Source organism: Chlorocebus sabaeus, chromosome 1 (assembly GCF_047675955.1).
Source record: "Chlorocebus sabaeus isolate Y175 chromosome 1, mChlSab1.0.hap1, whole genome shotgun sequence".
Lineage (NCBI taxonomy): Eukaryota > Metazoa > Chordata > Mammalia > Primates > Cercopithecidae > Chlorocebus > Chlorocebus sabaeus.
The window spans coordinates 85,731,699-85,745,059 of NC_132904.1; the positions used below are offsets into that span (position 1 = coordinate 85,731,699).

At 36.9% G+C, this 13,361-nt stretch overlaps 1 protein-coding gene across 1 annotated transcript in view; it reads left to right on the top strand.

Moving 5' to 3' along the window:
• The first annotated feature begins 1,976 nt into the window (after positions 1–1,976).
• TYR (tyrosinase) overlaps positions 1,977–13,361 on the top strand; it is a 117,849-nt gene continuing 106,464 nt past the window's right edge. The window contains exon 1 of the mRNA XM_008020465.3: positions 1,977–2,874. Within this exon, the coding sequence (XP_008018656.2) occupies positions 2,056–2,874 (819 nt within the window). The 5' untranslated portion in view covers positions 1,977–2,055. The remainder of the gene's footprint in view (positions 2,875–13,361) is intronic.

Here is a 13,361-nt window from a genome sequence, read left to right on the forward strand (position 1 = left end):
AGGCTCTAAAGATTATGAAAAATAGACAGGACAGCAGACACAAAAGCCCTTAAAGAGCATGATGAAGACTTTCTAAGTTATTTCACTGGAAGCCTGATAGTGGGGCAAGTGTAAGGCAAAATTCTTAATTAAATTGAACATGAGAAGTTGAATTCTGTCTGTGAGTATATAGAAAAGAATTATGAAATGCCACATGTGGTTACAAGTAATGCAGAACCAAGGCTCCCCAGGGACAAGAAGTCTTGTGTTAATCTCTTTGTGGCTCTGAAAGAAAGAGAGAAAAGATTAAGCCTCCTTGTGGAGATCATGTGATGACTTCCTGATCCCAGCCAGAGGCAGTATTTCCATGGAAACTTCTCTTCCTTTTCACCCACACACTGCTCCATGTACCTGCAAAGCCTGCTCTGTCTCAAAAAAGTTGTTTGGAGGAGCTGTGACTTTTTTCTTTTTTTTTTTTTTTTCTTTAAATAATGAGGAAAACTCCAGCAAAAAGAGAAAAAAGCAGAACAGTCTGACACTCTGGCATCATCAAAATAGTGACGGCTTTTCCTAGAATGCTTCAGCTAAGGACCCAAACACTAATGATCTCCTCTTTTCCTTTTTCATTAATTTCAGTGGACCACCCAGCTTTAAGTTTGGAGGAGGACAAAGAAGGAAGCTTCAGAGGGGCAACTTTGATTTGACTACTCTCATTTTGTCACTCTTCAGCTCACAAAAGGGCTCACTTTAGTTCAAACCACTAAATCTTTAAGCCCCTCTGTGTATTGGCCCCAGGTTTAATTTTCTGTGATGTGTGGAGGCCTATCTGAGTGTAATGATCCAGCTCGACAGATGAAACACAGTTCCCATCTCTACACGTTTCCCCTGTCTCAGGTGTTGTATCTATTCTGAATTGTCTGTCCAACTTATGCCCACTCCTTGAGGTATTAATCAAGGGCACTGCCTTGATAACACTTGCATATTATTATCTAAAATTATGCAATTCTTTCTAGTATCAGCCCACAAATACATCTCTTCCATTAAAAGTTTGATTTACTTATCTATACTACTCATTTGAAAACTAACATAGTTAAATTATATTTTTAGCCATGAATTTCAGTTTCCCTAGCTCACTATACACAGAGAAGGAACTTTTGAAATAATTGAGATGACCAAAAAATATTTGCGAAGAAATATATTTCTCCTTTTTCATTCACTCACTAATTGAGAATTTCTTTGCACAAAACACATTGCAAAAACATTTTCAAATAAATTCCTAATTTCTAGAAGTTATAGGAAAAACAACATGGCTACAGCATTGGAGAGAGAGAGAGATGCAGAGAGAGAGAAGCAGAGAGAGAGAGAGTGCGCTCTTTGCCGTGGGATATCCCCACAATGAAGCAAATCAACCAGCTATCAAAGTGAGCTATCCTTAGGAGTTGTCAGAAAATGCATCAGGATTATCAGGTAAAAGTATAAGATTTTTTTCTGATACTTTGTATAAAATAAATGAACTGAAATTCAATAACATATAAGGAATTATCTCTGGACTCTGAAGACAATCTTTCTCTGCATATGGAGTTCTTCAAATATTGTAGCCTGTTTACGGTCTCTGAGAAATAACCAGCTAAAACCCATAATCTTTAATACTTCTTAAACTTTGTTAATAAGAGAAGCTCTATTCCTGACACTACCTCTCATTTGCAAGTTCAAATCATCATTAATTTTGTAGTCTATTAACTGGGTTTGCTTAGGTCAGGCATTATTATTATTAATCTTATTGTTAATATTCTAACCATAAGAATTAAACTATTAATGGTGAAGAGAGTTTTTCACTTTAACATAGACCTATCCCACTGGTGGGATATGAGCCAATTCCAAAGAAAAGTCAGTCATGTGCTGTTCAGAGGATGAAAGCTTAAGATAAAGACTAAAAGTGTTTGATGCTGGAGGTGGGAGTGGTATTATATAGGTCTCAGCCAAGACATGTGATAATCACTGTAGGAGTAGCTGGAAAGAGAAGTCTGTGACTCCAATTAGCCAGTTTCAGCAGACCTTGTGAGGACTAGAGGAAGAATGATCCTGGCTGTTTTGTACTGCCTGCTGTGGAGTTTCCAGACCTCCGCTGGCCATTTCCCTCGAGCCTGTGTCTCCTCTAAGAACCTGATGGAGAAGGAATGCTGCCCACCATGGAGCGGGGACGGGAGTCCCTGTGGCCAACTTTCAGGCAGAGGTTCCTGCCAGAATATCCTTCTGTCCAATGCACCACTTGGGCCTCAATTTCCCTTCACAGGGGTGGATGACCGGGAGTCGTGGCCTTCCATCTTTTATAATAGGACCTGCCAGTGCTCTGGCAACTTCACGGGATTCGACTGTGGAAACTGCAAGTTTGGCTTTTGGGGACCAAACTGCACAGACAGACGACTCTTGGTAAGAAGAAACATCTTTGATTTGAGTGCCCCAGAGAAGGATAAATTTTTTGCCTACCTCACTTTAGCAAAGCATACCATCAGCTCAGACTATGTCATCCCTATAGGGACCTATGGCCAAATGAAAAATGGGTCAACACCCATGTTTAGTGATATCAACATTTATGACCTCTTTGTCTGGATCCATTATTATGTGTCAATGGATGCACTGCTTGGGGGATCTGAAATCTGGAGAGACATCGATTTTGCCCATGAAGCACCAGCTTTTCTGCCTTGGCATAGACTCTTCTTGTTGCGGTGGGAACAAGAAATCCAGAAGCTGACAGGAGATGAAAACTTCACTATTCCATATTGGGACTGGCGGGATGCAGAAAAGTGTGACATTTGCACAGATGAGTACATGGGAGGTCAGCACCCCGCAAATCCTAACCTACTCAGCCCAGCATCATTCTTCTCCTCTTGGCAGGTAAGATGTGCTGGATGTATGATGTCAGAGCAGGGAGGAACCTTAACAATCACTTCTTCAGGCAGGATATAAACTTCTCTTCTGAACACCCCACTGCAGCCCCCATCAAGGATAGAAATGGTGCCTTGTTAAGAACTCTCAGTGTACCTTGTATTTTTCCTTTATAGCACACTTTAGATATTTCTGTAATTATTTGTCTAACAACTTCTACTAGGTTTCTAAACTGCAATGAACAGAGTACTTGATTCATTATTGTATTTCCCAGAACATAGTATGGTGCCTTTAGAAACGGCAATAGCACATTATGTGTTTTGTGAATTGAATAAATGAATGAATGAATGCATATTTGGAGGATTAAAAAAATGATATACACTGTTTCTGAAAAATAAAATTATTGCTCACAACAGGATTCATATGGTGTACAAATTAAAAATGCAAATTCCTGGCCCTATCCCAGACTTATTGGTCAGAATCTTCAGGAGATAGTCCTGAGAAGGCACAATTTACTAAGGGTCTATGTTGATTCTTTTAATCAGGAATGTTTGGGAAATAATTATTGGATTAGATCTTCATTTTTGAAAGTATGAAGATCCCGAGGCTTAAACAGGTAAATAATGAAGATGGCTAATATTCATCGAACGTCTAGCATGTGTAAACTCTGTGGCAAGTGTTTTTGTGCATTCGTTCATTTCATGCTCTTATCAATCTTTCCCTATTTTAGAGGTTATAAAGGTATCAGGTAACTTGCATAAGATCATACAGCTAATAAGAAGCAAAAAAAAATCATTTATTCTCTAATAATCTGGCTATATGACCACTGTATCCTATTTCCAAGGATGTAACTGCTGTGATATCTTTAGCTAAAGGATCTGGTTCATTTCTCACTTTTTCTTTAGGCTGCATTAGAAGTTAGCTTTCTTTCTCAGTCCTTGAAAACTTTAGATAAAATATGAAGGATTACTATTTGGAATTGAATTCCTATTTCATCTATTCTGAATTTTTCATTTTGAATTAGGGGCAAATGGTAACCAAAGAAATATGTGTTTAATTATTTATCATTTAAAACCATATGTTAAAGGAAAGCTCTTCTCTTCTGTCTGTCTTCCAAAACTTTCTAATACAGCACTTTTGACTAGCAATGCTCTATGAAATTAAGCCCAATATGTGAATGAGATGAGAAGAATCTTGCACTCAATTTCTCACAATCTGCAGTTTTGAAATGTAGATCGCATTCTCCACTGAACCAAGTTTGTACCCCATCCCAATGAAGTCTATTGAAGTTCATTTAAAAAATGGCCACTGTGTAATTTTTGGTGTTATTAGTCAGCTATTTACCAAATGTAATGGGTTTTGTGCAGGAAAGGCTAGAAAAATGTGCTCGGAAAAAAAATCTATTTCAATGAGCTTTCAGACCTCCTACCTTAATCTATAATGTGCAAACTCTCATCTAGCTCTCATATCCTGTGTTCCTGTTTAAAAAAACTGCCAGGATTGGACATGGGATTTTCAGTCAGTTGTTATGCTTTGTTTAACTATGTGGCTTAACTTGACCCAGAAAGGTTGGAGGACTGTCTAAATTACTAAAATAAACTGCAACATCCACAGGAAAGCTTAATAGATACACATTGATTTTTAATTACATGAGATGTGTAATACAAGATGATATCCATGGCTATATGCGTATTGTTTTCCTAATTACTTATTGTCAAGTGGAACTTTTTCCTTTTTCTTTTCATGAATGTGTTCAATTTTAATACTTTCTAGAAAAAAAAAAATGTGTCAAGTGGGTAAGCCCTGAACTGAAATTGCTACAATTATCAACTTCAACCTTGTTCTATGATTAAATTCTGTGTAGAAACAGGTTTCAAAAATAAAATTAGAAAACAGAGTGGAAGGACGATGATTGAAGGGAAACAAGGAAATCACAGTTTAAGAAAGGTGAAATGAATGAACATTTGCTGCTCACCTACTGTGTTTTAGTAGTGTCAAGAGATTATTAGTGGCAGAGGTGACAGTCAAACCCCACTCACATTGGCTGTTTCCACTCCTTCACACAGCCTCTCTGGTTATAAAGTCCTTATAAAAGTTAAGATTGATTGCTTAACATTGATTTAATTCAGAGTTTTCAATGTCAAAATCACCCAGGAAGCTTCCAAAAAACCATTAAAGATAAAAAATAAAAACTGTTGCAAGATTTTAAGGCACCTAATTTCTTGCCAGAAATTCAGATTCAGGTGGTCTTCCTTGAGGCTGTAAAAGTGTAAAAGCGTCTGGATGTGTTTGTTTTGTTTTTGTTTTGGCAGTGGCGCTATCCCCGCACGTTGCAACGTCTACTTCCCAGGTTCAAGTGATTCTTCTGCCTCAGTCTCCCTAGTAGCTGGGACTACAGGGATCCACCGCCAGGCTCAGCTAATTTTGTGTACTTTTAGTAGAGATGGGGTTTCACCCTGTTGGCCTGGCTGGTCTTTAACTCTTGACCTCAAGTGATCTGCCTCCTCAGACTCCCAAAGTGCTGAGATTACAGGCCTGAGCCATCATGCGGGGCCTTCAAGTGTTTGCATTTTTAAACCCTCATTTTGTGATTCTAATGTGCAGCCAGCACTGAGAATCATTGAGTTAATGAATATGGAGATTGTTTTGGTATCTCTTTACTTTCGCTTTACAAAAATGCAGGTTCTGTAATAAACACACCATTAATTTGAATGCCTTTGCCCAAATTGAATGCTTAAATTAAGAACTAGACTATTTTGTGTGAGATGAGATCAAAAACTTTCTAGATTGAGTTAATTAAGACCTTCCAAATTAGCTATGCTGATTCATCTTTCACACAGAGCCCTTTTTTTTTTATTGGTTTCAGACATCATTTTACTTGACCCCAAAATTGAGATTTTAGAGATTTGATAGCATTTATTAACTCTGAGCTGAGAGATCTTCAATGGTATTTAGGGTAGCGTCTGCATTTTATTAAAAAACTATAGAAAAGTCTAAAATGGTAGGATGATTGTCCAAAGTCACACATCTGAGGACTAAAACCAAGCGGCTCTGACTGCAGTGATTTTTAAGTCAACAGTGTTATTTCTTATTTATAAGGATCCATTTAGGTTCAGAAGGGTTCAAGTAACTCGCTAATTTCTAGATGTATAATTTGACATGTAAACACTTTGACTCCCTTAAAATTCTCCTGCCCGAGACAACATAGGCAGACACAGTGATGTAATCCTTTTAATTTATATCATAATGAAAATATTCTGAGACTTTTACTGATCCATCTGTTACTCTAGTAGAGTTGACCCTCTCCCCTTTGTGCTATCATTGTACTTTATACAGATTTATATCATAGCACTTGTAACTTTTCGTTACATGCAATGGTTTTCAAGCCTGTCTGTATCTACCAGCCTGTCAGCTCCTCCAACGTAGAGATCATTTCTAAATATTTTTGTATCCACAGAACACAGGACTATAATATATACATGTAACAGGCTTTATAAATACATGCTGAATTTAACAAAATTTAACATCAAAGAAATGTTAGCTCCAGTGCTAGCATAGATCAAATATTAAACTCTGCATGGGTAGATTTCTAGGACCATACACTGCAGTTTTTTACAGCATTGGATTCCCAATGCCTAGGATACAACAATGTCAACAGTAGCCACTTACTTAAATTTGGGTATAAGATATTTTGTGTAGTTCTCTCTGGTCATTCCATATGTATGTCTGTGTGTGCATGCAAAGTAAGAATACAAGAAAGAAGATGAAGCAAGTTGCAACATAGCTGAGTGTGAATTAAATGAAATTAATATTTATTGGTCAGAGTTTTCTATTAAATATGTTAAAATCAGGTAACTAATTTATTTGGAAATACTGTGTTCCTAATTCATGTCTGTTGTTTGTTTGCTCATTTATTTGTTTAATGACCAAAGCTTTTAAAGTAGAGGCCATGTTTGTCATCAATTAAAATAGTTCATTATATTTGGAGGTGGAGGGTTGCTTAACATTTAAGTACAAACTACCGGTGCTCAACATGATTAGATCTAATGTTATGCAACCAACAGATAAGCTAGCCATAAAAATAAAAGGGGTATCAGGAATAGGTGTCATGATGAACTGAAACAAAGACAAAAAACATTTCCTAGCTGATAGACATGAGCGAATTGTGACCAGGGAATTCACTCATCAGGTGAAAAGCACATCACATGGAAGCCAACAGTTGGAAGAAAAAAAGTCACATTTCAGCAGAGAGTCATGGGTTTTAGGTAACCATGACAACAGCTCAGTGAAATAACAGCTTCTCTTTTTCCTTTACGAAAAACATTTTGTGGAATGTCATATGGTTTACATTTTTTGCCCCAGATAAACCTCTAATGCTCTAACAAAATCATTGCTCCCAAAAGCTTTTAATAGCTGGCAGTTTATGTTATTTCTTTAAATTTAAGAAAACAGTATTTAGGTTCACCTTCCTCATTAATATATCTCTTTCTTCTATCTCCCCATTTTGCTTTGACTTGGAACACTTGATCTCCTCCCCCAGCATATGTTATATATGTTATAAATCACTTGTGTTGAAATAGAAAAAGAACACAGTCATCATCAGAACATCCAGGTTCAAATTCTACCCCTGCCATTTGGTTGATGACAATGGACCGGTTATTTAAAATCTTTGACCTTTGTTTTTTCCCAAGAGAAAAAAAATGAGGTAGAATTACCATCTGTACTTATTTTGTGTGTGTGTTAATAGGAGGATTAAATGGAATGGAAAACAGAACAATGTAGTACAAAGAGTATAGTCTTTTCAGTCACGTTAGCATGAATTTGAGTGAATTTCCATACTTACTTAGCTACAAGACCCTAAGCAAGTTACTTAATTATTCTGAGACGATTTTTGTCCCTAAAATTAGAATATAGGTTAAAGAATTACTGTGAAGGGATTCAATAAAATGTGTTTATATGGCTTGTTAGGATCTGACATATTGAGTTTCATGTGTGGAAATAATATATTTTTAAATGATATATCAAAGTTAGATATTATAATAATGAATATTCAAACAGTGTGATACACCCAAAGTTAAAAACAATTTGGTGACCTGCCCAATAGTCTTGTTTTCAAAAATAATTATAATAGCTGTCATTATCAAACACTTTACACCTGGCACTCTGCTAAGTGCTTTATACATGTTAGATTATTTGATCATTGATAGAAAGGTATAATTCCCATTTACAGATGAAAAAACTTAATACTCAGAGAGCTTAAGTAACTTGCCCCAGGCCATGTAACTAATGGGGTCAGTATTGGAAACCAGGTCTTTGACTAGAATCTTCATGATCATAAGCACAATGCTAACAATTTCTCCTAGCCTGCCTCCTTTCCTGTATGCAGTGTAAAGACTAAGGTTTGGAGTTTTTCAAATTATTTCTGGAAACAGGGTAGATTTCCTCCTCGTTAGTAATACCTCCAGTCATCTGAACACTTAGTCACTTGGCAGTTGGCATTTCAGCAAAAATAGTTTCATTCAAGCCTCTCTAATTTAACTGAGTCGGCTGTAGGAGTCTTTAAGGCAGCAGGATCTTTTGAAAATATCCTGAGATTACTCAAAGAGGAATAAAAATGATTTAGTCTATATACTTGTAGTGTCTAGTTAATCAAAATTATAAAAGCATCCAACATACTACATTCAATGTAAAAGTTAGGTTAGTTTCATTCAACCATTCCTAAACTATTAACACATCATAATAAATGTAGTGGGTATTGCTTTGGAATCAGGGAACTTGTGTTTTAGTACTTTGGTTTTGACTCCAAACATCATATGTTCCTAAGACAAGTCAGTCAACAGTTCCAGTTCTCAATTACATACAGATGAAAGGATTTAGGAATGTTGTGAAGTATAAGGAAAACTAGAAACTAGCGTTGAGCCAGAAATTATTTGTTGAATAGTTTCTTTTCATATATCATGTCATAGTACAGTTTTAAAAAATTGAGATTTAACAAGTCTAAAAAACATGTTCATTGCCCCATGACTAGTAAGAAAACTAGCCAGAATTGAAGTCACATCTACCTGCATTATGGAGCCCAATTTTTCCTCCACCACACAATGCATAATTCATAAGTTAGATCTTAGTGACCAAAAATTAACAGTAACTTCTCTAAGCATTTCTTATCTAACACAGTAGCAGCCACCTATGGTGGGTGACTGCCCATTCAATTCTATTTGAGATGACTAAATTTGTTTATACATGCTTATAGATAGCAAATTCAGTGGGATAGGGGACCAATAAAATAGTCTTGATTATTTTCAAATGTGATGCAAACAGTTGACCAGTAAGACATTTTACCTTTAAATTACTATTCTATGTGCCTCACCTACTGTTCACAAAATAGTAAATCATAACATGGGACTTTATACCCCATTAGCCTTTTGTAGTCTTTCACAGTCTGGCTTAGTATCCTCATCATGAAAATAGAGATAAAATCATAAAAATCCACAGGGTAGTTGTGAGAATTTCAATTTTTAGTGTACACAGAGATAGCTCCCTTGTGGCCTAGGACAGAGTAGGGACTCAACATATGTTTACAAAAATAAGTTCTAGAAATATATTCTATGGTAGAGGTGGTACCAACAACATGACTGAGAAAAATGAGCACTCAACACATACTTTTTGTAGGAGATTCTTTGGCTCATTCATTGACTCTGTTCATTCATCCAACAAATACTTATTGCACATCTACAGAGTGCTGGAAACTGAACTAGATTCTGAGGGTAAAGAAATAAACAACAATTTAAAAATAAATGTGTCTTCATGAAGGATGCATTTTTATAAGGGATATAATAATCATTGTATATTAGAGACGAAAATGAATAAGTATAAGTTGGGTAAAGAACAATGTTATCTCCCTAGTGGTCCCAAGCCTCCCACAGAAGCATGCACCTGTTGTGGACAGTCAGTGATGGCAGGGTGGACTCTCCTAAATTTCATCTTTTGCTTTGAATTTCTCTCTCACTACCTAATTACTCTATTTTATTAAATGTAAGGTATCAATGAATTTAAGTGATGCATTAATTTATGTAACACTAAGAAAAGGTAAAATTTATGTTTTTCTTAAGAGCTCTTTTTGGCTTATGTAGTCATACATTTTTATCATAGTTTATTCTTCTGCCTACATATAAACGAAACTATAAGAAAAATGACTTGGTGAAGGATTCTGGAATTTTTTTTACATTCAGAGTCAGTCCCTTTTGAGTTACTTTTTAAGTAAGAGTCAACAATGCCAGTTTTTTTTTACTAATTATTTGCCTTGGCCTTAAAGAATGGGTAGGATATTAGATGCATGGCAAAAAGTGGGCATGCTTAGCCACAGTCAGAGTCATGGAATGGAGAAGAACAGGCAGTGTCAGAGAAGAGTAGACCATCTGACTTTAGCAGCAGGATCACACAGGATGTGAGCATGTGGAGAATGGTTGCCTGACTTGAGATGTTTTGGAGGTAGAGTTGACAATATAAAAACAGTGCCATCACATGATGCTCCATGCTCAGAAGCAGACCCCACATTTAAGGTTTAATGATCTGTGGTCTTGATGCTGAAATTCTTATTAATCTTATCTTTGAGTTTGTGCTTTATAAGTGAAGTTATAGGGACAATGGAGCATATGCTTGGTGCATATGTGTCCTGCAGACCTTTTGTTCTTTATTTTCCTTGGATGAGTCTTGGCTACCACTAACCCATCCACCAGCCCCATCTAGTTTCTACTTCCTCACCCTCTGTCCAAGGCCACTGGTGGGAGGAAAGAGGTCAACATTCCACGTCACTCTCCAACCCTGGTGGGTTCCTTGGTGCAAGCAAGAAGAGGTGTGAAGTTGGGTGTTGGTCCCATGATTTGTTGGTTCAGGGTAAAACGGAGGCCTTCTCTACTTAGACTGGCTGCGCCTTAGCATGGTGCACAGGTGAATACATATGGGCCTCTCACTCAGCATCATGGACTGAATTGCATCTCCCAAAAACGTGTGTGTCGAATCCCTAATTCCCAATGTGACTGTATTTGGAGGTAGGGCTTTAAGGAAGTAATTAAAGTTAAGTGAGGTCATAACAGTGAGGTCCTAATCCAATAGTACTGATGTCCTCATAAGAAGAGGAAAAAGACAGAGCTGTCTCTTTCTTTATGTATACATAAACAGCCTTCTGAAGATGGAGAAAAGGTTTCCTCTGCAAGACATAAGAGAGACCTCACCAGACAGCTTGATCTTGGACTTCCAAACTCATGAACTTTGAGAAAAGAAATGTCTGCTCTTTAAGCCACCCAGTCTGTAGTAGTTTCTTATGGCAGCCTGAACTAATCTACCCACCTACTCAAACAAGTCTTAGCATGGAGGTTTCAATCCCTAAGGAGTCACCTATTCACTGTAGACTGAGACTGTGGGCCATCTATTCCCTGTAGATTGAGAAAGTAAATATTGATTTCTCTACCCGCAACCAAGGTCTCAACATTTACCTGGTGCTGCAAATTGCATAGCCAGTCCTGCCTAGAGCACAATATTTACAGGTAAAATAGATGAGAAAGAGCTAGTAGGACACACCAAGTAGTAACAGCAAGAGAGAAAGGCAAAAATCAAAGGGGATGTGATCATAGAAATCAATAGATAGAGGAAGACAGAGGAATGTGTTTTGTGAAAGTGAAAGTGGTCAACTGTGCCCAGTGCTATTTTAACATGAGGACATGCAGGGATAATTGGATTTTATAATATGGAGTCTTTGAAGGTTCATAACAAATTCATTGGTCAAGAGATGACAGAGGAAGATGACTAGAGTGCTTTTATGTGGGAAGGAATAGCCAGGAAATGGAAGTTTCATTTAAGATAGTTGTTAAGATTTGAGTTTTTAATCACACAGTCTATATTCAAATATTAACTCCCCCAATTTTATAAACTATATATGTTTGATGAAGTCACTTAACCTCTATAAGCCTGATTTCTCATTGATGAGATGGAAATATCAAGATAACTCCTCTCATACAATAATTGATTTATTGTTATTGAATTTCAAACCAAAGCCTTAAAATGTCTTTGTGTCAGGCACCATACCATAACTCAATAATACATAGTGAACAGGATGCAGTTTTTATTTTGGTAGAGTTTATCGTCTAACACGTATGTTTATAAAGATTAAATATGTATACCATATTGCCTTATTCATTGATTTAAAAATTTACAAAAATATTAGCAATTTGAGTACTTTATGTAACTTACCTTCTAGTGGAGTAAGTCTAGAAAGTGTGTGTGGTGAGACAGTAAAATGATATATATTTTATTATTTTAAAAAGTTGAAGAAGTTAAAAATATAAGTTATATATATATTGTAGGCCGGGCGCGGTGGCTCAAGCCTGTAATCCCAGCACTTTGGGAGGCCGAGACGGGCGGATCACGAGGTCAGGAGATCGAGACCATCCTGGCTAACACGGTGAAACCCCGACTCTACTAAAAAAATACAAAAAAATTAGCCGGGCGTGATGGCGGCGCCTGTAGTCCCAGCTACTCGGGAGGCTGAGGCAGGAGAATGGCGTGAACCCGGGAGGCGGAGCTTGCAGTGAGCTGAGATCCGGCCACTGCACTCCGGCCTGGGTGACACAGTGAGACTCTGTCTCAAAAAAAAAAAAAAAAAAAAAAAAAAAAAAAGAAAGTAGTTCTAGTCCTTGAAATTCTAAATATAATATAGATTAATGTTTTTAAAGTTACTGTTTGTTTTCTGTCGGTCATGCCATGTGCTATGGGCCTTATGTATAGAGAGATGACTATCTCCATTGATACCAACCCTAGCCTCAGCACTTGGCACAGTGCTTAATATATAATAGGTAATTAATAAGTATTTTATTTTCTATAACTATGTGAAGTAGTTATTGTTATCTTCATTTGATAGATGAGGTCTAGACAGTTAAATCATTTTCTTAAGTGGTAGATGCAACACTAGAATCCTGTTCTAGGTTTTAACTTTCATGGCTCATTCTGAAACCTTAAAAAGCTAATTCCTTCAACATTTTAAAATGTAGTCATATGCCGCACGATGGAATTTCTGTCAAGGATGGACCACATATATGACAGTGGTCCCACACTACTATAAATGGAGCTGAAAAATTCCTGTCACGACATAGCAGTCATAATGTTATACATAATGCATTACTCATGTCTTCGTGGTGATGCTGGTGTAAACAACTACTGAAATCCCAGTTGTGTAAAAGTCTAGTACATACCATTATGTACATTACATAATACTTGATAATGATAATAAACAACTATGTTCCTGGTTTATGTATTTACTATTCTATATTTTTATCATTATTTTTGAATGTGATTCTTCCACTTATAAAAAAGTAAGTTAACTGTGAAACAGCCTCAGGCAGGATCTCCAGGAGGTGCTCCAGAAAACGCCATTGTTATCACAGAGATGACAGCGCCATGTGTGCTATTGTCCCTGAAGATTTTCCAGTGGGACAAGATGTGGA